The sequence below is a fragment of the Falco biarmicus genome, chromosome Z (genome assembly GCF_023638135.1).
Source record: "Falco biarmicus isolate bFalBia1 chromosome Z, bFalBia1.pri, whole genome shotgun sequence".
Taxonomy (NCBI): domain Eukaryota; kingdom Metazoa; phylum Chordata; class Aves; order Falconiformes; family Falconidae; genus Falco; species Falco biarmicus.
In genome coordinates, this window is record NC_079311.1 from 17,186,062 (window position 1) to 17,212,289 (window position 26,228).

A 26,228-nucleotide genomic window follows, 5' to 3' on the forward strand; every position below is an offset into this window, starting at 1 on the left:
CAGCAGACTTAAAGCAAAAGGTGGTACAAAAGCACTTGGGGAGAGCAGTATATATTATTTTCCTATTCCTATACTTCTGTTTATACATCTGCTGTTGACCAACGCTGGAGACATAGATGCTGTTGAGATAGATGGATCCTTCACCCACCTCAATTATGCACTCCTTTGTTCCACAGTACGCATCCACACCTTCTAACAGATGATTAAATAAGAGTCTTTAAACTTTACAATAAACACCTAGCCTGGAAAAAATCCCAAGTCACCAACTTCATGGAAGGAAAGTCAAATTCTGTGAATGCAGTTTTACTAGAGACATTAGACAATGAAAGCATCACAACATCTCACTCCCTAAATTCTGCTCCTCACAGGTTTGGTTTGTGTAGTAACTTAGTCACTTAGGTCATTCCTACAGAAGTATCAAAGCAGAACCGCTTGTGGTTTTCAAACAACTCACTATCCTGGGAAAGAGGATATCAATCACATTTTGACTAACATTGCCCCAGGAACCTAACTGTGAAATCTACTCACTCACCCCCTGACCCCCGCCCAACGATCACATACCTCAGGGTCATCTGTATAGTCAAACATCCTAAAAATAACCCTTGGCATCGGGTACACTGAATCTTCCGTGTGAGGTGGAGGAGTGAATGGAGGCAGATTGTGTTGCAGCGCTTCACAAAGAATGCTATCAAAAGCCAAGTAGGGCCTCAGAATGTGTCGTTCTTGCCAACGGTCTTTTTTCAACTTCTGAATCTGAGACCAAAGGCAGTCTAAATACTGAAGGAAAAAGGTGAGAAACATCAGATGCACTGAATCTCGTAAGAAAGCTGGCAGCTCCCTGAACTATCAGAAATTTATTTCTTAAATTCTGTATTCCATTCAGAAAAAAACCCAGTTTCTTAAACTGCTGATTCAGTAAATTTAAGAACCCTAAATGACAGAGCTGCTCCTAATCCCACACAACGTTGTGTCAGTAAAATTTGACCACAGGCAGGTTTTTCAACACAACAGACAGACCAGGAGTCCGAGCATGACTGTCATCCTTTGAATCTGTCAGCAAAACTACAGCCGTGAAAATTACTTCAGTCACTGCTCATTGGTGGTTTTAAAACAGACATAGTATCAACATCAAAATTGGAAAGTTATTCTGTAGGACTGCTATGCTGTTCCCAATCAAAACTATCAGCTACTGCATACTTATAATACTGTCAAATATTAAATACCTTTGCCATGCTTTTCAACACAATTGTGAGTCCCAGCATTCTCCTAGAGATGGCACAGACACCTGTGCAACTGGCAGTAGCCTTGCTTTGTTTAACCACTCTCTTCCTAAAAGCAGTCTGAGAACTCTGGAGGCCATTTGCCTTACTGAACACAAGTCTCTCAAGGTGTAACTGTCTTTACATGCAAGTGTTTCGCATTCACCGAAATTATCACACTACAAAATGGGAACAAAACTGGTAACAGCTAGCACCTGAAGTGAACAGTCATGTCTGCAGTATTCTGGGCAAGACTGTCTCAAGCACACTCTGCCAATCTCTCCTAAATAAGGAAATTCAGATATTGGGCAGGCAGAATACTCGCACTGACCAAGCAATCATAATCAGCCAGCCTCTCTCTCCAAATTACGATTTACAATACAATTAAGACTGATTTAATCAGAACAGTGAACAAAATTGAGTGCACCGTGTTCCAAAACTTCCGAGAAGACCAATTTAGATCTTACTTTCCAGCTAAGTTTGTCCTCAAACTTAGAGGAAAAAAACCCCCAAGAATATCCAAAAAGGCAAACTCCACCCAAAAGTAGCCAGATGCCACCTCTCCCCCCCAGTATTTTTAGCTTAATTGTGAAAGGTAGCATGGTTAACTGCTGCATACAGTTTCTACATATTTGTTCAGCACTCCCCAGAGCTGAGAAAGCAAAGCCACTACAAAGCTTTCTTTCTTGCAGAAGGAAGACATTAAGGGTTAAGTAAGGAAATACATTCTGCTTTTCATAAAGGTCCTTTTAACATGAAGCCCTGTACCTGCAATCCCAAAAGAAATACTACAATTTACAACCATTCCTCACTTATAACATCTCCTCAGGGAACTGTCAGCAAACAAAACACTTTCCTACTCATCCCTTAAAACGTTATATTTAGGCTTAAGACTTAGAAGAGAATTCCTCAGTAAAACTTGGTTAGAATTGATGACAAACAGGAGAAAATTCAAATACTTTTAGAGGTGCCTTTTAATTTCACGATAAAAAGACTATCCTAGTAATAAAAATTGTTTTCCAAGCTTTCTGAAAGAATGCAATGTGAAGGCACTCACCTCTTCTTGTGGATGCGGTTTATCAGCAGTCCAAACTTGTAGCATGGGTACATGAATCTTCTGGCGGCGTCTGTTTACACAGGAAAGAAAACCTGACCTTTAAAAGACTAATTTAGGGCAGCAATTTTTTTTCTTATTGTGAGCATACTACTATTTGATCTCTTCAGCTGATGAGGTCTACAGTATATAAAAACCAGGTTTGTGATTCCTTAAAATATCTCTATTCCTATATTCTATATAATGAAGATGTTAACTTGAAGCACCTAGACAGAAAGCAGTCACACTGCAGAGCGCTAACGCAACAACCTATCAGTATTCACAGCACACTTGTAACTGCAGCTGCTCCAGAATGAGCAGAACAAGCCCTTCAACATACCCTACAACTAGAAAAGACAATAAAACTTTTCAAATTCAAAAATCTCTCCACCTGCTCTATTTTCAGTGGGATTTTTTCACCCACAGAATGGTTCAGAGCTAAGATTTTACAGTACTTTTAAGTGAGCAATAATCAAAGCTATTAATCCATACTTGAATAGATGCTGGTAAGAGTATTTTTAATGGGTTACAACTTACTTCAAGTAACTTTCTGTCTGAGACAAGAGACGATCCATTTCAGCATCCTTTTTTTCATATAACTCTTTTCCAACCCAAGGCAAAGATGACAGAAATGCAAACATATACCAGTCACATCGTACCTATAGGAAAGAATTATACTGAAATCTAGTATACAAGTAAGCTCCAAAAGATTTGGTACACATACCCTGTTTTAATTTAAATTAAAGTGTTAGCAAAACTATTATTTTGGGAGGATGTAGAGACCAGCAGTTAAAGACAGGATTGGCAAGCCATAAAAAAAAAAATATTCTTGCTTGACATGTATCATTTTTAACTTGAACCGTGACAAATAGACTTAAAAAATGGTATCACTTTGACAGTCCTTCTGCACACAGTACATTTGTTTTGTTCTCTTAGTCTAAAAGTCCCCTATTCTAAGCATAAGTACAGAAAAATTGTGAAAACAGTACTAGAGGAGCCTATGGATCTTTTGCTTACTTGGGGTACATCTTCCTCCTGTGTCACACTCACAAAGTTCTCAAACATAGCCACCATCGAAGGTGCAGCTATTACATGACAATTCACAAGATCAGACAGAAAACGAACCTAAAAAAAGAAAAAAAATGTTTTAAATTAATACATTTTAAACTGAGTGCACAAGAATGAATAAACATTACTTAAAATGACTAAAAGAACTCATCAATAAAAGTACAATATTCATTCAATACTACGAAGGCAGAAAAACTGCACACTGTACAGATCCACCTTTCAACCCTGGAAAACAGGTACCATAAGCACTGCCTAATATATCATTCTTTATAATGTCTGTAGTCTGTTCACTGCCATAACATTGCATGTGTGATACTTATTACGGAAAGGTGGGAAACACCAGTATGCATTCAAGGACACGCACATCAATAATACAGAAAAAACCCCTTGTGCTTCTATCTACTCTAAATGGTACCGCATCACTAAAGTTACAGCAGTTGAAGGAAAAAAGCTTCCAAAAAGCTGAAGATAGATTTGTTGCTTCGTGAGTCCAGATGACAAACAGCAGTGCTGAATCTGTATGCCATTATACACGATTAATTTCTGTAATTATTTATTAATAAATACAGATAGTTAGAGCCATGTAAAAACTGCTGGCATTTCCAGGTTTCAGAAATGATGGCATGCTAGGAATAGAATGGAATTATTTGCCTGGGAAGAAAAAAATTTCCACAGCTGGAACATATCCTTGACTGGCTGCACTCTAGTAAGAAACCCAGACTGACAGAAATGGGAATTTAAGTAATAAACATCTAGGCCAGAGGAGTGCGCCGTTTCTTTTTTTCCCTCTTCCCTCTCTTTTGATCTGCCTTCAGACTTAAACAAGGCCCTAGCAGGACCCAAGCTCCCAGCATCATCACAATCTTAACAGACAGTACAGGCTAAAATTCTAGCAATTAAGATCTCACATATTTGCACTAAGTTCAGTACTCACAAGAGCAACTGCAACAGAGGAAAGTACCAAACTCTTATCTTCCAGATATTCGTTGCTCTGAATAGTCTTTGAAAAGCTTTTGACAAAGCTAAGGAAAGACTTCCACTGCCACTCCTTAGCTGTTACTCATACAAGTCATTTCTATACAGCATGACCAGAGAAACTGAAGCTGAAGCCAAGGGACAGAACACTAGAAAAAGTTCTAACGAGGATTTTATTAGCAAAACTGTCCCACTGTTGAAAGCAGTCTCTTGACAAAATACAACAACATACCAGAATCTTAAATCTTCACCAGTGGGCTTCAAAAGAAGCTAGTGAGCTTGGCACTGGGCTTCCAAATCAGACACCGCTGAAGTCCTACTAATTTTTTTGCAGATAAAATCTGTAAAGTGGCACGAGCTGAGCAAATTGTTTCAAAGACAGAGAGCATGTAAAACCACCTGCCTGACCTTCATCCCTCATGAGCAGAATGAAAATATAAGCCTGATAAAAGCCATCAAAAATAGCTTTTGAGAACCAGACTGTTAGTTTTCTATTTAGGTTTGGTTTTTTTTTTTTTTAAATGGGAGCCACAAAAACGATCATACACCTCTGAACACAACAAAATTTCACTTATCGTTTACATTTGACTGTAGGACAGGTTGGGGGGAGCACCTGCGTTTACTGCAAATTTGTCATTGGGAAAAATATACATCTGGAAGTCAATTTTGCAACTCTGATATAATTTCTCTCCCATGAGGAAGGAAATTACTTCCACATAACATGCATTTTCTCTTGGTATATTTACAGCACACTGCACACTGATGCCAAAACCGACTGAAATACACACTGAAAGGCCCAGCTCTTTTGTGAAAGAAGGAGGAGAGAAAGAGATATAAATGTAAACCAACCAAACAAATGAAAAACCACTTACTAAATGCACAGCTTCCTTATACATATTGACTTTCAGACATTCTTTAAGCTGACGAATCATGGCTTCTACAAACTCCCCACCAAAATTGTAGTTCCTGGCATTCAGCAACCCAACTAGTGTTGTGTAAACAGTAAGCTTTTCTGGTAACAGACGTGCACTGACACAGAAAAAGAAACACTGTTAGTTGTTTAGTCATCATGTGGCAACTGCATAGCATCTTAGAATCTGCTTATTGTAAGTTACGCTTGTCCCAAGAGTAAATATGAAAAAAGTGCTACCGTGACCTTACAGTTCTATCCCACAGTTAATATTTCAGACAGTCTTTTTTTTTTTTCCCTCTACAGTCACTTAGGAAGGCAGGTGCCACTTTCAAGTACATTTAAGCTATTTGCTTTTTATTTATATCTAATTGCTGAGTGTTCCAGAGGGTTGGCCAAATAACGTTAAGGGATAGAATTTATGCAAGGATGTAAGAAGTTGTTTTAAGTTTGTAATTTAAAAATAATTTTAATACACAGCATCAGCAAGCTTACACAAGAGATGTACACATTTTATACTATTAATTTTGATTCCAAGTTTCTCAAGTCAAAGTAACTGATTTTAAGCACAGCATACAGAAGGCCAGGTCCTACTGTAAAGAATTAGTTTTCCTCAACAATTTTAGTATGCATGTAAGCTAACCCTATACTTTAAGAAGTGTCTTACTGCTATAGAAAAAGATGTACTATTTGCCTTATGTTAATAAACATTACTACAAAGTAGTTACCTACAAAACCAGAGCATAGGCTAGGGCTGGAACATGATCTCTCTTCACCACACCCCTCCTTCGTATTTCTCTTACCTACTATTGTAGACCCTGCATAACCCCTCCCTCCAATACTGCTCAGTGACCAGTGACACAGGGCACCTCTGCTCCTGCACTCTGCTAAGGAGAGGAAGGACAGCTGTCAGCAGCCACCAGAGAGCCTGCTTTCAGCTCTTTGTCTTCCCAGCTCCCCTCCTCTAGCAAATGGGCTTAGGAAAACACGAGCACCTCATTGCCAGAGAAGAGGAACAGGCAACAAAAAACCAGCACAGCTCATAAGACTAAGTAAGTATTAGGAGCTCTGGTGCTCCTAAGCATTTAATTGGGAAACAGGATATTACGCAGCATCACTGTGTTCTCATTGCTACTGAAAAGCAGCTCCAAGTTTTCTTCTATCTGCTTGGAGCCTTTGTGCACTTTTCAAGTCGAAGTAACCTAAAGAGTTATTTTCCTTGAATTATACCTAGTAACACTGCAAGCTTATTCCTCTATTTCCTTTGTTTGTGGTAAACTAAACTCTGTGCTATAACAGCACTCAGGAACTGAAGCCATTCTTGGCATTTAAACTGCCTTAAGCACTTAAAAGTTATGCACACAAGAACACCCCCCAGATGCCCAGACCTCCTGCATACATACACAGTACATAGTATTCTTAGTATCTTGCTTTTGTAATTTGGCAGATCAGCTTCCAAAACACCAGCTAGGCCCTCCAAGTTGCTCTCCAAAGACGAATTACTCTAAAAAAAAAAAAACAACAAACAAAACAACAAAAGAAAAGTTTAATCATCAACAAGGAATACCAATCAGCCCCCAACTCTCAAGTGGCAGAGAAGAAAGTCAGGCAAGAGCATTCTTTTATGTCACCTCCTTTTTCAAAGCAATAATTCAATACCATTAGCAGTAAAGAACTACTCTCACTGGCCTGAGAGAAGGAGTAGCTACTCCTCAGAAGAGCTGCACCTGATCACCAACCTCCCCTGCAAAGAACTCTAGTACTCCCCTGGGATGCAAGGCTTAACACTGCCTCAGGGTAACCCTGGTAGTTTGACTAAGCCTTGATTAACAATGCAACATGAAATGAAACACATTCACAACTTGTTTTTCAGTGCAGCACATTTTTTGTGCCATATCCTTTTTTTGTCCATTTCTATTTTTGTGCCAATAACAAAGTTAACTCCCTTACATCCTTGGCTGACTAGAACTAACACCACCTTTTCTCACAAAGTTATAATCTGCTCGATGGCTGTTTATCACTGCCTGGAAAACATAACACTACTATCCAAGTCCTTGCTCATTTTACCACGTGATTTTGCAAAGGTTGAAAACTTTCCAACTATCTCATAAAACAAATCTTTTCTTTTTGGGTGGCGACTACAGACAAACCGCTAACCCACAACACAGAGCAAGGGGAAAAGAAGATCCCAAGAAACCACTCTGACCTTCTCGAGCTGCCGCGCAGCCCCGGCCCCAGCCCCAGCCGGGAGGCAGCCCACCTACCTTCTCTCCCACCCTGCAGATGAGCGACTCGAGCCTCTCCTCGATCTCCGACGGCTCAGAAGTCCTCCGTCTCTTGTGGGGCTGCCCTGCTTCAACACACCGAGCACACCGTTACCATCGGGGAGCCCCCGCCCCAGCCGCCCTACATCCCACCCAAACCCCCCCCTCCCGTGGCCGACGGCCCGGCCCAGCCCAGCCCGCACCGGCCCCGTGACTTCGGGGGGCGCCGGTAGGGACGGGTGGGAAGCAGCCGGCACGAGGGCTGCTGTGGCGCTCACCATCGCTGTCGTCACTGTGCCGCCGTCGCGACATGGCGAGAAGCAGAGAAGGGAGCGACGAGCCGGAACGCCTCACGCGGACCAGAGACAAGCGCGCTCCTTCGCCCGCCCGCTTCTAGCCCCGCCGCACCTCTGCTTCCGGGGCAGGGCGGGGGCGCCCCGCCTCTCCGCTCGCCGCTCGCGGTGAGCGCGCCGGCCTGGAGGACTTCCGGGGCGTTGTGCTGGTGGGGGTGGGGCGCGCCCGGTGCGGGGGGAAACCGGGCGTTTCGCGGGCGACGGGGCCCCTCTCCCTGCCCAGCCGCCTGAGGAGATGGTGCCGGGTGAGGCATCGCCGCCCGGCCCGGGATCGCCGCGGGGCCGCGCCGCAGTCGAGGCGATCGCTGCCAGGAAGCAGCGCGCCTTCGCCCGGAGGAAGGTGGGTCAGCGCCGGGCGCCCGGCTCTGTGGCTCCCCGGCCTGAGGAGCCCGGCTCTGCGGCTCCCCGGCTCTGCGGCCCCCGGCCTGAGGAGCCCGGCTCTGCGGCCCGCCCGGCTCTGCGGGCCCCGGCCTGAGGCCCACTGCTGGCGCTGCCGTCGGCATCAGCTACCCTCGGATCGAGGAGAGGCGGCCGGCGTTGCCGGGCGGACCTCGGGGTCGGTCTCCGGGCCCGGTATGTGGGTTGGGGGGGGGTGTCCCGGGCAGGAGCGCTGATAACGGGTGGCGCTTGCGGTGCGTTACAGGCCTTCTCCCTCTTCGTCAAAGCAAAGGAAGTGCCGGCCCCAACCCCGTGTCCCGCCGGCGGAGAGGGCGTGCGGTGGCGGTGCTGCCGCCAGGCCTTTGAAGAGCTCTCCGGCATTCACAGGCATGTGGCTCTGCAACACGCTGGAGACATCGGGCAGCAGGCAGGGCTGACTGCAAAGCAGGCAGCTGCTGAATTGAGCCCCTCGAGCAACCCAGCTGCTGCGGGCAACGCAGACAGGCTAAATGGGCACTCTCATAGCAGTCCCGAGATCTCCTGTACACTCCCAGACACAAGCCACGTTAGCTATGATGATCTGACAAGGTAAGAATGTCCTTTGGCAGTATGGAAATTCAGTACAGGCCAGGAGTGGGGTGTTGGACTGCTTACACTTTGCATGAGCTTCTACCACTATCGCTTTTTGTGAAGTTCAGTCAAGTGATACTTTAAATATATAGAAGGAGTCTTCCCTCATATTCCATTAGGTCTTCAGATGCTTTGAATACCTTTCTGAGATACTCCAGGAGTCACTTGGTTTGTTTGAATTCCTTTAACAACTGCTCACACCTATACAAAACATGGAAGTTACTGCAGTGCTTGTTAAAGAAGTAGACACACTGCATTTTTGTGACAGTAAACGTGGGAACTTTGGAGGATGAAACAATCAGAGCTATATCATCGCACATTGTTAGAGCAGACCTGTACAGGCATTACTCAACAGCTTAGAACCGTAAGGAAGGACAGTAACAGAAAAGAGCAGAAGCAGAGTATGCTCTGTGCAGGTCCCTTTGCTTGTTCAAGTACCTTAGGGCCTTGTTAGTTCTGAATAAATAGGTTTACAAAAATGTTTCTAACTGAGGGTTTGGCTTGTGCTGCTCAGAGTGCTGGCACATACAATCTCCCTGAAAAATCTGGCTTTTTAAGTTTAATAGCTGAAGCACTTGAGTTTTCAAGTGCATGTTTGTCAGATTAAGCATTTAATAGGACGCTTATGTGCACAGAAAACAGCAGTTCTTCTGTCCTGTGTGTTGAGAGAAACTTGAGCAGAGCACACAGTAGGCTGCTGACAGAGATGTCCCGTGTAGCACAGATGAGTTCATTTTGTAACCAATACCAAGAGCTAGGAATGCAGGAGCTTTTGAGTTCATATTTTTTCTTCTTGAAATAAATCAAACTTGGCAGTGCTAATCCCTCCAAAGTCTGTTTGTTGTTTAGTTTTGTTTTCCTCCTCACATCTGCCAGAAGAAAATTGTCCACATTTGAATGGTTACTGTTAATAGTATATTTTTTGGCTTTCAACCCTAACATCCTTTTCCTATTTGTTCATCTTTGCCATGCTATGGACAGCAAGGTAGGAGAAGTACTTCTGTATTACTGTTACTGTGAGGTGAAGGATCCAGAGAAGCTCTGTGCTTGGCAAAAGGCTTTGTGCCAGCATCTGCATCTCACTGGCAAGGTAAGGTTTTAAGCAATGGTTGTATTCTTAACCAAAAAATTTTTGCTTAGGTCAGGATGGTGGGGCATGTGGAGAACCAAGCGTTTTGCATCAGAATGTGCTAGTCTGTTATGATCCCATTAAGAAAGGCACTTGGAGTCTGTAAAGTATCCTTTTAAATGCTAATTAAGAGCTAAGGCTCCAAGAAAAGAAAATAATACAGCTCATCTTATATGCCTTTCAATGCTAGGAACCCTGACTTGTGCAGCATTGAGCGAGCCTCTGATCCACGCACAGCACACTGTGCAAACCCTGTCCTTGCAGGAGTTACCCCATTTCCATCATTCAAACTGTTACAAACGTGGGTTTTTTTTACAGGAAGACAAGTCTTTTCACACTCTTACCGTCAAACAGAAAAGATTTTCACATTAGAACTTCTTGATGCACTTCTAGATAAAGGCAAGAACATGCAGGTGGCATAATCACTGGTACCAAGAGGGAGCTGTGTGCAGGCATCTCTGCTGGAATTATCAGGCTGGGTTTATCCTGTGGTTGAAGGATGCATGCACAGCACAACACAGCCTGAAGGTCAAGCTGGAGGTGCAGTGCTACGCAGCATGGATCTGGGCTTGCTCCGTTCAACTGTTAAAGTGTATTACTGGCTCCTCAATGTGCGATGGTCTTCCAGTCAGAATCACTACACCAAGCCGTAATCCATACTGTCAGGAATGAGATGAAAGCAACTGACACCTTAGACCACACCACAGAATAGCAGTGCTCATTTCTGCACAGAGTCTTTATTCTTTTCATTCCTGGCAGATCAGACAAGGAGGCAAGCTGGCTTATCTAGCAGGCCTCTTGAGGCTATGGGCAAAGGTGAATATTAGCCTCATGAAGCTGGTGTTCCTAGGCTGTCTGTGTGGAGAAGTATTTTTCAAGAGGGCAACTCAGAGCAGGAGACTTTTATCTTTGGCTTGTCTTCCTAGAGTAGCTTCTTTTCTTTGCTTCTGCTAGTGGTAGGCACCTTTACTGTTCTGTATCAGCACAGGTCTGGGGTTGAAATGTCCTGATGCATTCACTTGTTCTTTTGCTCAGCTATCTTGTCTGGTGGTTGGTATTCTCAGTTTTTTTGTTTTGTTTGTTTTTCATCTCCAAGACAGGTACAGCATTTGCCTTCTCAACCAGCTGATTTTTTTCCTTGCCTCTAACATTTAGTCTGGGGTTTTTTCACTAATTCAGAGGTTTTGTTCATTTGTCAGTGCTGGAGATAAAATGACTCACAATGAAATTTAATATTACTTGCAATAATATGCATATTCACATTTTCCTTTTAGCTATGTGAGTCATTGGGCGCAATCCCATTGTTTTTCTGGAGGCAGACTTCCAATGGGAATTTTAATGTTGACTGCAGGGTTTGTCTGTTAACCCGTTAGCTTTTCTCTGTTTATTGCACAAACTTTTCTGACTGTCTTGATGTCATTCTTTTGAAATGGCTCAAAAATAATTACTCTGGTTTTGTTTCTATTTTCTTTGCTGTCTTCTTTATGTTAAACTTTAGTATAAACATCTTTTCCTTTCTCACTGGTTTCTTTTCTGAACATATGTGTCTGCTTTTTGTTACCCAGTGATATTTTGCTAATTTCACTGTGATCTGTTTTTGCTGTTATTGAGCCTTAGCCTCAGCTTCTCCTCTTGCCTTCTAGGTACGAGTTGCTTCAGAAGGAATTAATGGGACAGTTGGTGGAAGCAAAGTAGCTACCAATCTCTACATTGAAGTTATGCTTTCCCAGCCTCTGTTCAAAGACATTTTGTGTCAAGAGGATTTCAAGGTATGAAAAAATAGTTTCCACATAGACATTGCTAATGCAGGACATCTAGTTTTTGAGAAATAAGCACATTGCTTGTTAGAATCATAGAACCATTTAGGTTGGAAAAGACCTTCAAGATCATTGAGTCCAGCTGTTAACTCAGCACTGCCAAACCACATCCCTAAGCACCGCATCTACATGTTTTTAAAACACCTCCAGGGATGGTGATTCCACCACCTCCCTGGGCAGCCTGTTCCAATGCTTCACCACACTTTCAGTGAAGAAAGTTTTCCTAATCTCCAATCTAAACCTCCCCTGGCGCAACTTGCAGCCGTTTCCTCTGGTCCTACCGCTTCTTACTTGGGAGAAGAGACCAACCCCCACCTGCCCACAGCCTCCTGTCAGGCAGCTGTAGAGAGCAGCAAGGTCCCCCCTGAGCCCCCTCCTTTCCAGACTAAACACCCCAGTTCCCTCAGATGCTCCCCACAAGACCTGTGCCCCAGCCCCTTCCCCAGCCCCGCTGCCCATCTCTGGACGGTCACTGCCCTGGTCCTGCTGGCCACACTGCTGGGGACACCAGCCAGGGTGCTGCTGGCCGCCTGGGCCCCCTGGGCACACTGCTGGCTCCTGCCCAGCCGGCCGTCACCCAGCACCCCCAGGCCCTTTCCCACCAGGCCCTTCCCAGCCGCTCTGCCCCAGCCTGTAGCGCTGCGTGGGGCTGGTGTGACCCAAGGGCAGGACCCGGCACTGAGCCCTGCTGAACCTCACACGACTGGCCTGGGCCCATCGCTCCAGCCTGCCCAGGTCCCTCTGCAGAGCCTCCTGCCCTCAGGCTGGTCAACACCCCTGTCCAACTTGGTGCCATCTGCAAACTGACTGAGGGTGCATTTGGTCCCCTCATCCAGGTTGTCAATAAGAGGACTGGCCCCAGCACTGAGCCCTGGGGAACACCACTTGTGACCAGCTGCCAGCTGGGTGCAGCTCCACTCACCATCACTTGTTGGGCTTGGCCATTCAGCCAGTTTTTACCCAGCGAAGAGTACACCCATCCAAGTCCTGAACAGTCAGTTTTTCCAGGAGAATGCTGTGGGAGGTGGTGTCAAAGGCTTTACTAAGGTCCAGGTAGACAACATACACAGCCTTTCCGTCATGCACTAGGTGGGTCATATTGTCATAGAAGGAGATCAGGTTCATCAAGCAGGACCTGCCTTCCATAACCCCATGCTGGCTGGGCCTGATCCCCTGGTTGTCCTGCACGTGCTGCATGATGGCACTCAGGATGATCTGCTCCATAACCTTCCCCAGCACTGAGGTCAGGCTGACAGGCCTGTGGTTTCCTGGATCCTCCTTCCTGCCCTTCTTGTAGATGGGTGTCACACGGGCTAACCTCCAGCCCGCTGGGACCTCCCCGGTTAGCCAGGGCTGCTGATGAGTGATGGAGAGTGGCTTGGCCAGCTCCTCCACCAGTCCCTCAGTACCTTTGTGTGGGTCCTGGCCAGCCCAGTAGATTTGTGCGCATCTAAGTGGAGCAGCAGGTCACTGGCTGTTTTCTCCTGGGCTGAGGGGACTTCATTCTCCTCCTCCTCATTCCTGTCTTCCAGCTCAAGGGGCTGAGTTCCCAGAGGGAAGTTGGTCTTGCTATTAAAGACTAAGGCAAAGAAAGCATCAATACCTTGTCCTTTGTCGCAGTGTTCCCCCCCTGCATCCAGTGAAGGATGAAGATCATCATCCTTGGCCCTCCTTTTGTTACTAACATATTTGTGAAAACATCTTTTGTTATCTTTCACGGCAGTGGCCAGCCTGAGCTCTAGCTGGGCTTTCACCTCTCTAATCTTCTCTGTGCATAACCTCATGACATTCTTGTAGTCCTCCAGAGTTGCCTGCCCCTTCTTCCAGAGATGCTAAACTCTCCTTTTCTCTGCCGAATCCCAGCGAAAGCTCTCTGTTCAGCCAGGTCGGCCTTCTCCCCCGCTGGCTTGTCTTCCAGCACATGGGCACGGCCTGATCCTGCACTTTTAAGACTTCCTTCATGAAGAATGTCCAGCCTTCCTGGACCCCTTGGCCCTTCAGAACTATCTTCGAAGGGACTCTGTCAAACAGGCTATTAAACAAGCCAAAGTCAGCTCTCCAGAAGTCCAAGGTAGCAGTTCTGCTGACCCCCCCTCCTTCTCTGAGAATTGAAAACTCTCAGCATCTCATGATCACTATGCCCAAGATGTCCTCTGACCACCACATCACCCACCAGTCCTTCCCTGTTCACAAACAGCAGGTCCAGGGATGCCCGGCTCCCTGCCCAGCTGTGCCAGTAAATTGTCTTCCACACACCCCAGGAACCCCGCAGACTGTTTCCTCTCTGCTCTGTTGTGTTTCTAGCAGACACCTGGTAGGTTGAAGTCCCCCACAAGAACAAGGGCTAGTGGTCATGAGACTTCTCCCAGCTGCTTGTAGAATGTTTTGTCTGCCTCTTCATGCTGGTTGGGTGGTCTATAACAGACTCCCACCAGGGTATCCACCTTGTTGGCCCTTCCCCTGATCCTTACCCATAACCACTCAACCCTACTGTCACCATCATTCAGCTCTAGGCAGTCGAAACTTTCCCTGACACACAGAGCTACCCCACCGCCTCTCCTCCCTTGCCTGGCCCTTCTGAAGAGTTTGCAGCCGCCCACTGCAGCACTCCAGTCATGAAAGTAATCCCACCGTGTTTCTGTGACAGCGATAATGTCATAGTCTTCCTGCTGCACAGTGGCTTCCAGCCTCTCCTGTTTGTTGCCCATGCTTTGGGCATTGGCATAGATAGACTTCAGCTGTGCTATCGATCTCTCCTGCAGCCCTGGCATGCCACCCCCAGGCTCATTTCTGATGAGCTTGGTTTTACTCCCTTCCCCCTTCCAATCCAGTTTAAGGCTCTCTCAATGAGCCCTGCTAACTTCTGGCCTAGGATACTTTATGGCCTTTGAGACAGGTGAACCCCATCTGTTGCCAGCAGGCCTGATAGTATTACTTTTGCTCTAGCAGTTCTGCTTTCCCAGTACTGATCTAAGCCATGGCTTCCTAACCTTACTTTGTTGAGATATCTCTACCTGTTTTCACCAGCAGTAGCAGTTACCATGAGCAGTGATAGCAGCTGTTACAAGCTTTGGCAGCTATGGGTGCAGCTGGAAAGCCTCCCATACAGGTGAATGAAGGAGTGTGCTTCAGCCCCACCGTTCTTCAATAAGCATTTACTCCAATTTGAGTACTGAATCCAAGGCATCACAACATACACTTACCCAAGCAAAGTATTCCTGCACTCTCCTCTTCACCCTGATTTGAGATCCTTGCCTAGAAGCCTACAGGTGCAGGTTCATGCAGGCTTTGGCATCTGTGTGCACATGGTGCACTGTCAGTTCCATGAATGGCATGTCTTCTAGAGAAAATACACAGGCAGAGTCAAGAGGTTTCACCCAAATCCAGTTAGTGCCAGACTGGAGGAAGAGGTGCTAACTTCTGCTTGACCCTGAGCATATCTGCTGATTGCTGTCTTCAGATAGTGATGGCAGCTGTGGCTGGCACTGTATGGCACTCTGGTAGGCTTTTGCTGCTCCAGTACTGTAGGTACTGGTTTCTCTGTGAGGAAGGAAAGCAGCTGCTTTTACAGCATTTTTCTTTTCCACACAGTTCTGTTTGCAGGTAGTACTGTTTTTTTCCCCATAAATAACTAGATCAAAGGAGTTAGCAAAACTTGCAAAAATAAAATCCTATGTAGAGCTGCTGTGCTGATTCAGTCTTACTTTTTTAACTGTCTGTTATGCTTGGCTGAGTTTCAGCAGTAAGTGACCTGTTAGTTACAGTCATGTGTAGATGCAAAACCAGAACAGGGATGGAATTTTATCTTGACCTTGGCAAAGCCTCCAACCCTGCATGATCTCTCTGGGAATCAGCATTCATGCATTAGTACATTAGTACATATGCCATGAAGACATGGGCATAGAGGAGTGAAAATTGTGCCTGGGGCTATGAAAATACCCAGTGGCCACTGTAATTGCTGCAGACTGATTTCTGTGATAGTTGGGGCAGTGCTGCACAGCACTGGACTTTTGTTTATTTGCTTGATGGTGCCTAAGCCATGTTTGAGGCTCAGCCCTGCAGAAATTCTCCCTCCCTGTCACCTGCAGTGGGGGTGCCTACCAAAAAGGGTTTGCCGAGACCTCCAAAGGGGAAATACTGCGCTTGAGTTTGGTGGGGAGAGGGGTGTCAGACTCCACCGGTAAGAAATCTTGAGCCTGGCTGACATCCCATATGTCTCTTTGATGCCCATGAACCACTGCAGTTCCTATCGTACATGTCATGACTGGAGGCCTAGCTGTGCTTGTGTCAGAGGGGCTGAAGAGCACTGCAGGGCCCAGATGTGTCAATATGATCCATCACTGGAGAACGTTATTTAATATTCCTCTAAGGGTCAGCATGCTCTGCAGAGGCTTTGACTTTCTCATGACAGGTGCTAGTGACAGTTTCTGACTAAGATCTGTTCTCCTTCCCACTCCTCAGTAACTCTGCACCTCATGCCAAGTGGTGCCTGTCTCACCTGCAGAGTAGTCATTAGACCTAAGACACCTGTCTGCCAGGCTGCAGTAGGGGCTCACTGCCTAAACCTCAGGATTTAGAGTGTGGTTTTCATCAGGAGAAACATTTCTTTCCCTCAGCCACAGAGACACTTTCATATTCTACTGAGCTGTAGAAATCAAAGTGAGTGCATAATTTTTATCTTGACACCTGGAAAATTTTGGTGGATTGTTTTTGTGTTTAATTTCCTAGAGCAGTGCAGGAGGAGCTCACTGTTTCCCAGATCTTCGCGTTGGAGTATTCAAAGAAATTGTACCTATGGGCATTGATCCAAAGATAGTGTCTTATAAAGAAACTGGTAAGTTGATTTAATGAATAATAAAGCCTCTCACTCAAGTGAGAGTTAAGTGAAGAAAAAAGTACCTTAATGAAGGGTGTTTCCTTCTGCACAGTGGCCAGGACAGAGGAGAAATAGATAGGGAAACTGATTTTTTACAGGTAGTCAAAAGTTACTGGTGCAGGAAATTTGCTGGCCTAAGTTTTGTTTTGCTAAGTGTTGAGCTGCCTCAAAAAGCTTTAGAATTAACTTTCTGTTTTGTGGGAAACAGTAATAGTTCAAATGACATCCAGCAATTACCTTGTTTTGGGGTAGGGACGTGGCTTGTACTTGAGTCAGCGGGGTAAGTCATTGGACACCTGCTAAAGGCAGATGTAAGGTGAAATGCATGATGGTTAGGAAGGATATTTCAATGAATATATTCATATTTGTTCTAAATATTCTGTAGGGGCTTGAGACTGCTCAGAAATCATATCCTATAAAGAGCTCCAGTGCTCTCTCATTGTGATTAGCCTGCAGCCAGAATCAAACTGATACAGGGAGACTGTATAGGGAGAGCTTTCCATGGAGTCTTCTTGTGGATCCAGTGGATTCTGGTGCTGTGGATGCTGAGACCTTTTTTTTATTATTATCTTTTTAGAAAAAGTGCTAGAATTCCACTGAAGCATACAGTTATATACATGTTCCTATGTTAGGGACTGCTGACTTGGCTTTTGTTGAAATTAACAGCCATGCTCCTGCCTTTCACACTAAAGCAGAGCCAAGTTCTGCATCAGGTTCATGCCACTCCCCTAATACAGGCTGCATTTATTTTCTGCTCTCTGTAGCTGCTTAGTATGGATTGTGCTTGGTAAGATGTTACTAGCTATGCATCAGCTATGAGGACACTTACGTAGGTGGTAAGCAGGAGCACAGCAAAGAGCAATTAACAGAGCAGTTTTGAACTTTTTTATTCCACCAAGTTCTGTGGGTGGTAAATTTCTACAGCATCTTTTTGTGGTTTTGGCAGAGGATTATTTTTCCCCCTTTTTTTTTTGGCAGTTTGTGGGATGTGTGTTTGGATCTTTCTTTCATTTTTTTCCCTTTTTCCTCCTATTTTACAGCATTTTATGGAGATGGTTCCCATTAATCTGGCAGGTTGCTTGTGGGGTTATTTGTTAATAAAGTAAGGGATTTTGGTGATGTGGGTTTTTTTGTTTTTCAGTAGGTTGGGAGTCCTAAGCCCTGAGCAACCTGAAACCTGAGAAACTTAATGTAAATTGAAGTTGTACTGAAAGTAATACATGCTTATGGAAATTTTCCATTTTTATCAACAAGAAGAGTTTCATTGAAAAAAATGCATTTCTGTACTCTTCTGCGCCTCCAGATTTAATGGCAGATGAGCAAAGGGAAGGGAAGCGTTTTTTCACTCTTTCATTTGCAGCTGTAGGAATTGCCAGGGGGATGTAACAAAGATCATAGAGACAGGCGCCTGTCTGCTGCTTCTTCTGTCATGTGGAACCGTGTTGTCTTTTCTTTTATATGCCAATAGGAAGCCAAACGTGGATAAACTTGGCTGGTTGAGTTGGGATGAAAAGTCTGTGAACCATCACAAAAAAGTTTTGTTTGGAAATCTGAGGAGAATCTTCATCAGCAAGATCATATGTAACATTGTTTTACAGTTCTGCTTCTCACTGCTTTCTCTTTTATTTTTCTTTTTTTGTTGTTAAAGGAATCCATTTATCCCCTAAGGAATTTCATAGAGAAGTAGAACAGTATTTGTCTCAGGCCAGTCAAGGACAAAGTGATACCATCTTGCTGGACTGTAGGAATTTCTATGAAAGTAAAATAGTAAGTGTTGTTTGCCTGGTTCTTGCAGTGTGTAACAGGTGTTGGGGGGGGAAGCATTTCACATTGTGAGGGTCTAACCTTGCTGGAAGAAGAGAGTCCATATTCCAGATTGACCATAATATGAACAAAGTTCAGTTTAGTAATGAATATTAGACACGAGCAGCAGAGGACCTGCTTAGCAGCTCAGCATGGAGCCTGCCTGGCTGAGTGCATATACAGCTTGGGGCAGGAAGAAGACAAAGTGGTCCATGCAAGATCAGCAGTGAATACCATACAGCTTGAAGCAGAAGTAGCTTAATTTGTAAGGATGTTTTTTAGCATTTTTGCCTTGTCCCATATGTCAAAAAGAATAGAGGCATTCTGCTGTCACACCCATCAGCCTTCCTGCGGTGCTCGTCCTCTCTCTGACTGTTCTGCTTATTTCCCTCTTTTATGTTTGAATGAGGAGACATGCTGTGTCCAGAATCCTCTTACAGATTTTAACAGGTATTTTGATGCATAAATGCAGCTGAGGAACTGCTGAAAGCAGTTGCAGTCAGCTGAGTGTTTTGGCCCAAAGGTTTGTTACTTCCTCTAGTTCGAGGCACATACCTTACCACATAAGACTGCTTGTAACTAGTTGCATAGCCATCTATTGTTGTTGCAGGGACATTTCCAAGGTTGTCTGGCTCCAGATATCAGGAAGTTCAGCTATTTTCCCAGCTACATAGATGAAAACCTGGAGATTTTTAAAGATAAGCGTGTCCTGATGTACTGCACAGGAGGGATTCGTTGTGAAAGAGGTTCTGCTTACCTACAGAGCAAGGTGAGATGTCATTCTGAGGACACAAGTGTTGGAGAGTTGAGACTGCTTTAAGAGCCGCTGTCTTTTGCTGGTAAATTCTTACTGAGCACAAACTGCTCAATGAGCAGGTGGTGAGATAAATGTCTCTGACGCACACTTGCATTATACTGACTGTCAAGCACGTGGGTAGTTTAATGCAGCTCAGGATGATCTGCATGGACTAGTGTCACAGCAGTGACTGCTCTGTGAAAATAATTATATAACCCATTTGCCGAGAACAGTTATTTGTAAGACTGCCCTGCCCATTGTAGCAGTGTTTTAGGAGGGCTTGAGAGCATTCTGCAGTGTTTCCACAAGCTCTGACTAGGTTATGCTCTGTGGTCATTACTGCACAGTTTGAGCATCCCAGAGTGGTGAGAATCAGCCAGTCAGGGCTCTCCTGGTGTTACGGAATTAAATCCAGCACACTGCATTGTTCTAATTGTGCTTTCCATCCCACTCTTCTGGATCCTTCCCTCAAGGAGAAAGGGAACAGCATATATACATGTTCTCCAGAGATTTAAACCTTGATTGTTTTCTCTGCTGCACCAGTGCGAGCCTTGAGAAATTCTGCTCCTGTTAATAACTCACTACATAAAAACAGGGTAAGCAGTGGTTCACAGATGTTCAAAAGTGTTTGATCTGTGATGCAGCAAACCTCCCGCAACTGAGGAAGCTGCCAGTCTTTTTTTGACTGTAACATTAAATGCACATTTGGGTTCATGTCATTGAGCCAGCATTGTGGAACTGCCCCGTAATCCCTGGTGACACTGCCTTGAGTTCTGGGTGCAGATGGTGCCATCTGATGGTCACTGAGAAGCTGCTGCTTTTCATTGACCTGGCATTTATATTTGCTTTGGGAACTCTGGCACACCACCACTGCTGCCATCTCCTTCAGCGTTTCTGCTAATATCCTTTAAACAGGCAGTATGCAGAGAGGTTTACCAGCTAAAAGGTGGAATTCACAAGTACCTGGAAGAGTTTCCAGATGGATTCTACAGAGGGAAGCTGTTTGTATTTGATGATCGTTACGCCATTTGTTCCAATGAAGATATCATCTCAGGTAGGATTAGATAATCTTAAGTGTAGAAGGCTGGGAAGCTATTGCAATCATTTCCACAGAGATGTGCAGGACAGGGGCAGCAAAACTGGTCTGTGTAGTTCCTCCTCATACTCACTTTGATCTTTTAGTGCCAGCACTTTTCACGATGATTATCAACCCTATGGCTTTAACACACTCAGCAGAGCTCCCTAAAACTGGAGCAGCAGAAGAAAGCAGCCCCTGCAGAACAGCTGCTGTTATGAGCCATCTGCAGCTATGGAGATGTATGTAGTGCAGTACTGCTGTTGTTACCCACTTGTTGCCCACACTGCAGATCAGACTGTGGCTGGCCAAGTGATTGAAGCATTAAACAAGTATTTCTGCTGTTGGCTGCTCTCTGCTCCAGTAATCTCGTGGAACATCAGCACAGACTGCCAGGTGCTGGGAGAGTGGTGGCACTAGGCTCTACAGCACTTTGTTATTTTTATGCTTTAAAAGTTTCTGTAGCCTGCAGAATTAGTGACCTCTAGTTGAAGTTGTTAAGAACATTGCCTGGTCTTCTGGCTGGGTTTGCTCTTCAGATGCTACAAATTAAATATGTTTTCTTCTTCTCAGTTGCCAGGTATAAATAGATGGAATTTGGCTCTAGGCTTTTTTAGGAAGCCATGCTGTTTTTTCTTTCTCTGAGTGGGTAACATTTTGAGCATAACCTCCCATTCCTCCTCTGCAGTTACCATATACATCTCGAAGGTGCCTGGTGTGGTGTAGAAACAGAGCACACTCTGGATACATCACAGCCATCCCTACAGAAGTTTCAAGGGGAAGTGCTGGGGTAGGCACCTTCTTGATGGTACAGCTAAACTGGGCTGTAGCTTTCAGCTAAAGGGTTAAAACCTGTCTGATGTGGTAGAAGGACATCACCAGGGCTGCAGATGACTTCCCATCTGCACAAACCATCGCTTTTAGGTGGAAGGAAGTCCTGTGGCACCCTGTTCCCCAGCAGGCAGTGTTTCTGTGTACTGGCTTAATTACCACCACCATTTGGCAGCAACAATAACCAGAACTAGAGGAAGCACTAGTGAGCACTTTCTCCTTTTCCTGAGAGACAGCTGTCCTAAGTTTTTACAGCAAGATCAGCAGCTTAGAAATGAACTAGGTTCTAAAAGATCAAGCTAAATGGTCATTTAAAACCTGGAATACAATAGATATCCACTTAAATGAGAGCTGGCAGCCCCCTGGTGCCACAGAGAATCCTCTGCAAGGGGGACAGATGGAGGTGTGTGGGTGTTTTAACTTTTTCTTTTCTCCTCCCTCCAGCATGCAGATACTGTGGGACACTGTGGGACCAGTATAAACTTTGTTCCAGCCCGCACTGCCGGCAGCTTGTCCTGACATGTCCAAGTTGTCGAAACAAAGGTCTTACAGCTTGCTGTCCTGTTTGTCAAGAGAAAGAGCTCAAGGTGACTTCAATGGCTTCAGGACAAACACTTAAGGAGGAATGTGAATGTACAAAGAGACGGCCAAGGGTACCTATTGAATGTGTCTCAAAAAGGACACTAGACATAGGAAAAGATTAAGCTGTTTCATTAGCTAATCTGATGTGCTAATGCAAAGGGCTTCTATAACCAGATCCCTATCTGTTATTCAGTTAGGTTTGGAAATCATGGAAATTTTGAAAGTATTGTTCATATGCTGCCTTTAAGCCTGGAGTATGCCCTGAAAATCATTTGTTACTTGACTGTAAATTACAAGAGTGCCCAGCCCATCACCAGCACTACGGGATTCCTCTCCCTGGGTACAGTCTTGTAGCATGGCCTCTACCGTGGGGATTTTGGAGCAGAGTATGTGCAGTGGGACACAGCTGCTCACAATTCAAAAGAAACTGGAGGGACATAATAATTCCATTATTTTCTTTTTGTGTCGAGATGGATAGGTCTGACTTCTCTGTTGATCATGCATTTGGTTCAATAACTAGTGCTAGAGTATGAAAACAGCAGATGTATCACTTGGGTGTGGGTATGTGACCAGAATAGAGCTGAAGGTATTTTCCACATACATGCCATCTGCCTGCATCTCTTGCTTTATACCAGTGAGAAGCAAGGGGTAGTTACCTAAAGTCACTGACTTGACTAGTCGTTGTGTAAAAGTGGTAGAAGGCAGCGTAAGGACCCCTCTTGCAACTGGAACAAAGGCCCACAGATACCATCTGCCTAGCTGTACTTGTGCATGACTTGTAGGATGAACAGCAAAAGTAATCCTCATTCCAGTGCTCTGTCTCCCCAGGAACAGTTGTTTCCCTGAACTTGTCAGTACATGCAATATCCAGGGCTCTGCTTGCACTAGAAAAAAATGACAGCTTGATTGGACCTGATGATCTTAAAGGTCTTTTCCAACCTAAATGATTCTTTGATTCTGAGACATACAGAGAGGGGAGTACAGAGACTGTCAAAATACCAGCATTAATGGCACTGGAAGTGATGCTGACATATGTGCATAAATGTCAGCAACAGCTACAAGAAGATTGCAAGATCCTTTATCCAAGTTAAATAATTCTAAGATTTGGGGAGCCTTTGTGCTTTGTAAACGTGGTTTGAGTTTTTCAAAAGCTGTGAGATGTTTGTGCAATTTCCAGCTCTTAATAGTGGAGAAATTGTCTTTGAATTTGAAGGGATCCACAGCATATGAGCTCAAAATACTTTGCCTGCTGCTTTGTGTGCCTGACGCTGTAGAATGTACAGAAAGGTTTTATTAATAGTAGGAAATATGTCTTGACTGAAAAATGTCTTTGAAACTTACTGGCATTCTTGGTACTAAATAGTAGTTAGTCATTAGGAAATCAAAATCACTTACAGTTTTTAGGGAGTTTTCTACTGGCAACTGCTTTTAAAAGCAAGAAGGCATTTTACTCAGGTCTCTGCAGTTGTTTAACGACAGTTAGGGCAATGTTACTTTCATACTGATTGTAACTTTATCGCACAGCACTATGAATTCAGCAAGGCCTCACTGTTGGCTTGACAAGCAACTTAAAGATATCGGAAATGGTTCCATTAAAGCCATGGCAAGCATTTCTTCTTTCCTCAGTACTGCTACCAAGAAGTCAACGGTTCGGCAACTGTCTTTATGACCGTTCCCTTCATGAAGCAAAATTTTGAAAGGTAGGGACATGTCCTTTGGGAATCTTTCTAGGATGGTATTTAGTTGGAAATCTGAACAATCCATACTGGAGAAAAAAATCAGAAAATGCCTGTCAGTAAACATCTTCAGCAGAAGTCTTAAGCAGTACTTATGGTACCCTGGTATCTTACCTCTCAGGCTTTGCTGGCCAGTTAACTTCTGTGCTTTTGAGGACTGGAATATTCATGGAAAAACATGCAAGCTCTATTTGCAGGTCTGGTCTAGAGCACTGATGGAAGTGCCCCAACTTGCATATGATACTCTATTTTCTTCATATATTAGGCTAAAAAGAACACTATCGGCAAGTCTGGAACACTGTAATCTATTTGGAAGGCTGTTTCTATATCACTTACCAGTGCAGTTTACACTGTATTTTGTGTGTAAACTTCTGAAACTCTTATGATGATAAATAACTCTCAGTGCTTCCATTGTAATTTTTAAAGTAGTGCACAAATACACTTCACCTGTTATGTTGAAGGTGCTTAATTCTGCAGAGGTAAATGCTGAAACCTGCCTAGCTGTCTGCCACGTGGTTGACCTGGCTACAAGGTACAATTCTCCAAAGAGCTCCTGGCAGCTGGAGATTCTACCTCAAAGGCAGAGGGGAGCCACAGGGCCTCTTCTGGTCCTTGCTGCACTAAGGCAAGGGAGGAGACAGGTTGGAGATACACAGATGGAGGCCCATAAAGTAAGGTTCCCTCTGCTGCAGAGAGGGGGAAAAGTGGGTAAGAGACATCCTTAGCATCCCTCTTGCAAGTTAGCCCATGAGCAGCTTCTGTATCCCAGCTTCTGGATTAGTTTTGTCAGATGATTAATACAAATAAAGACTTGCCATATGAAATGCTGTGTGGTGGGACCCAGGCACCTCAGTGATAATGCCTGAGAGAAGGCACATTGGCTACAGGGGAGGTGAGAGTTAAGCAGGATTGGCTGTGACTGCCAGATGCTGCAGTCAGCAGATGGCTTTTTCCCCTTTTCCTGGAGAGCTGCTAGGACAGCTATCCATTTGCTCCTAAATACCACCATTTGTAGTTCAGTCACTGCACAGCTTGATGCCTTTCACTACAAAGCCTGATGCCTTGCAGCACAGCCTGTCAGTGCTGCACAGCTCTCACATGCATCTTTCTGCAAAGCAGCTCTATAAGGATCAGCCGAGGAACCTGGCATGATTCTGCCAGTTCGGTACGTTTGGGCTGCATGGTTAATCTGGATACTGCTACAGTGAAACAGAGGACAAAGTTATTGCTTTTTTTTTTTTTTTTTTTTAAGGGCTGGTTTTTTTTCATTCAGAAAAACAATTCTGTTGTAGTGTCTATGGTAGTGCTCCCTGCTCTGCAGCTGCCTCTTCTTCTATGTCTGGCTTTTTTAGGATTTCCCAGGATAAGCTGCATTTATGTTCTTCTGAATCCAGCAGAAGAGTTGAGCTTCTACCATGCAAATCTGAGTAGACGGCTCAACTGAAACTGTGTCTCTGGTTTGATGATTTAGTTGACCATTTTGAAGTCTTTGTGGTGCATGTGGAAGAAAGAAGCTGCTAATTTCTGACTTTTTTTTTAAAATAAGTTTTCAAGAATTTTTCTTCTGTATTAATTTTCTGATATAGAACTTGCAGGGTTGGGGGAAGAAGCTATAGTGAAGCATTTTATTTGCCACCACTGGTGCATTTATTAAGATTTGAAGAGCAAAAATATGTTTCCCACATTGCTGGAAGTATAGTGTTCTCTGCTTCGTTGGTCAGAGCTAAATCATGGGTGGTATTTGCACACAAACTCTGAAGAAATCTGTGGGACTTTTGCTGGAATATGTGTAAAAGGCTGCAAAACTTCACTCGAGATGTATACAGACAGATTTCTAGCAAGTGAGAACATTATCTAGGACATACCGTCATCAGACCAAGAATAAGGCTTCCATATGGCTTCTGCCAGGACACTCTTCCTACCAAGCAGGATCCCACCCGTGTTCATTAGCGGGAGTTTTGGATAGGATAGTGCTGGGTCCCATCCATGGCATGTCTGGGAGCTATGCAAGCCTGTGGGGAATTCCTCCCAGGCTAGGTGATGGGTAGTAGACTATCTGACAAAGAACTGTCAGACTGTATGCAAGAGTAGTTCACTTCACAGCTTTTCTAGCGCACAACATTTATTGTTGCATTTATGCAGACACTAGGGAGGGTAGTAAAATAAACAATCCCTAGCAGCACAAAATTTAATTAACGGACATAGCCATCTAAACAAAACAGTGAAGAGAGAGAATTTGACTTGTTGCCAGTGAGTGTCTGGACGTGTGCTTTTAACATTAGAAACGGAAGGGAATGGGGATTAGAAGAGAGGGCTCTAGTTTGCTGATCAGTTCAGCCATCTCTATGGGGTTAGGATTTGCATCATATCTCTAAAGGTGACTGTGTCCTTCAGACATGCATAGGATAGAAGGATATTAGCACATCCTCAACCGTTCAATTTTTGAGACTTTTATAATCAGTGGCCTTAAGTTCCATTTAATCAGGAGGTGGAGATCAATTTTTTCTAAGAAACATGGGGATGCATCTCCAACTATTGACTCAGCAAATGTTGGTAAAAAATTGTAATTCACAATTCTTGAAATCAGCCATGTTTCCAGGTAGTAGAAGAGTTTGTTAAACTAGCTGCTCCTCTAAAGTGACTTGAGATCAAT

At 44.4% G+C, this 26,228-nt stretch overlaps 2 protein-coding genes across 6 annotated transcripts in view; one reads left to right on the forward strand and one right to left on the reverse strand.

Moving 5' to 3' along the window:
• Positions 1-7,998, reverse strand: part of NCBP1 (nuclear cap binding protein subunit 1) — a 31,009-nt gene extending 23,011 nt beyond the window's left edge. For 2 of the 4 annotated variants that reach the window (XM_056323710.1, XM_056323707.1), the window contains exons 1-8: positions 7,848-7,998; positions 7,570-7,655; positions 6,709-6,809; positions 5,268-5,424; positions 3,370-3,477; positions 2,890-3,011; positions 2,317-2,386; positions 562-777 (exon numbers count right to left, since the gene is read on the reverse strand). In XM_056323710.1, the coding sequence (XP_056179685.1) occupies positions 562-777; positions 2,317-2,386; positions 2,890-3,011; positions 3,370-3,477; positions 5,268-5,424; positions 6,709-6,809; positions 7,570-7,655; positions 7,848-7,881 (894 nt within the window). In that variant the 5' untranslated portion in view covers positions 7,882-7,998. Of the gene's footprint in view, positions 1-561; positions 778-2,316; positions 2,387-2,889; positions 3,012-3,369; positions 3,478-5,267; positions 5,425-6,708; positions 6,810-7,569; positions 7,659-7,847 lie in introns of all 4 variants that reach the window. The other 2 variants (XM_056323709.1, XM_056323706.1) reach the window with 1 other exon arrangement.
• Positions 7,999-8,020: 22 nt separating this feature from the next.
• Positions 8,021-26,051, forward strand: TSTD2 (thiosulfate sulfurtransferase like domain containing 2). 2 transcript variants are annotated; one of them, XR_008819326.1, is made up of 9 exons: positions 8,021-8,262; positions 8,566-8,888; positions 9,912-10,020; positions 11,703-11,828; positions 16,605-16,710; positions 18,401-18,519; positions 19,166-19,324; positions 20,267-21,216; positions 21,702-21,786. XR_008819326.1 is itself a non-coding variant. In XM_056323711.1 (9 exons), exons 1-9 carry the CDS (start codon positions 8,158-8,160, stop codon positions 21,959-21,961), a joined length of 1,446 nt encoding a protein of 481 aa, XP_056179686.1. In that variant the 5' UTR covers positions 8,021-8,157; the 3' UTR covers positions 21,962-26,051. The 2 variants fall into 2 exon arrangements, 1 of the variants encoding a protein (XP_056179686.1); XM_056323711.1 differs by having other exon boundaries at positions 20,267-20,405; positions 21,702-26,051.
• The last annotated feature ends 177 nt before the right edge of the window (positions 26,052-26,228 follow it).

What these genes read in the sequence shown, in the direction of transcription:
- TSTD2 (XM_056323711.1), top strand. Translation starts at nt 8,158, where the DNA reads ATGGTGCCGGGTGAGGCATCGCCGCCCGGCCCGGGATCGCCGCGGGGC. An exon ending in TGTGTCAAGAGGATTTCAAG is followed by an intron (nt 11,829 to 16,604) that starts GTATGAAAAAAT and finishes TTAATTTCCTAG; the next exon opens with AGCAGTGCAGGAGGAGCTCA. An exon ending in CAATGAAGATATCATCTCAG is followed by an intron (nt 20,406 to 21,701) that starts GTAGGATTAGAT and finishes TCCTCCCTCCAG; the next exon opens with CATGCAGATACTGTGGGACA.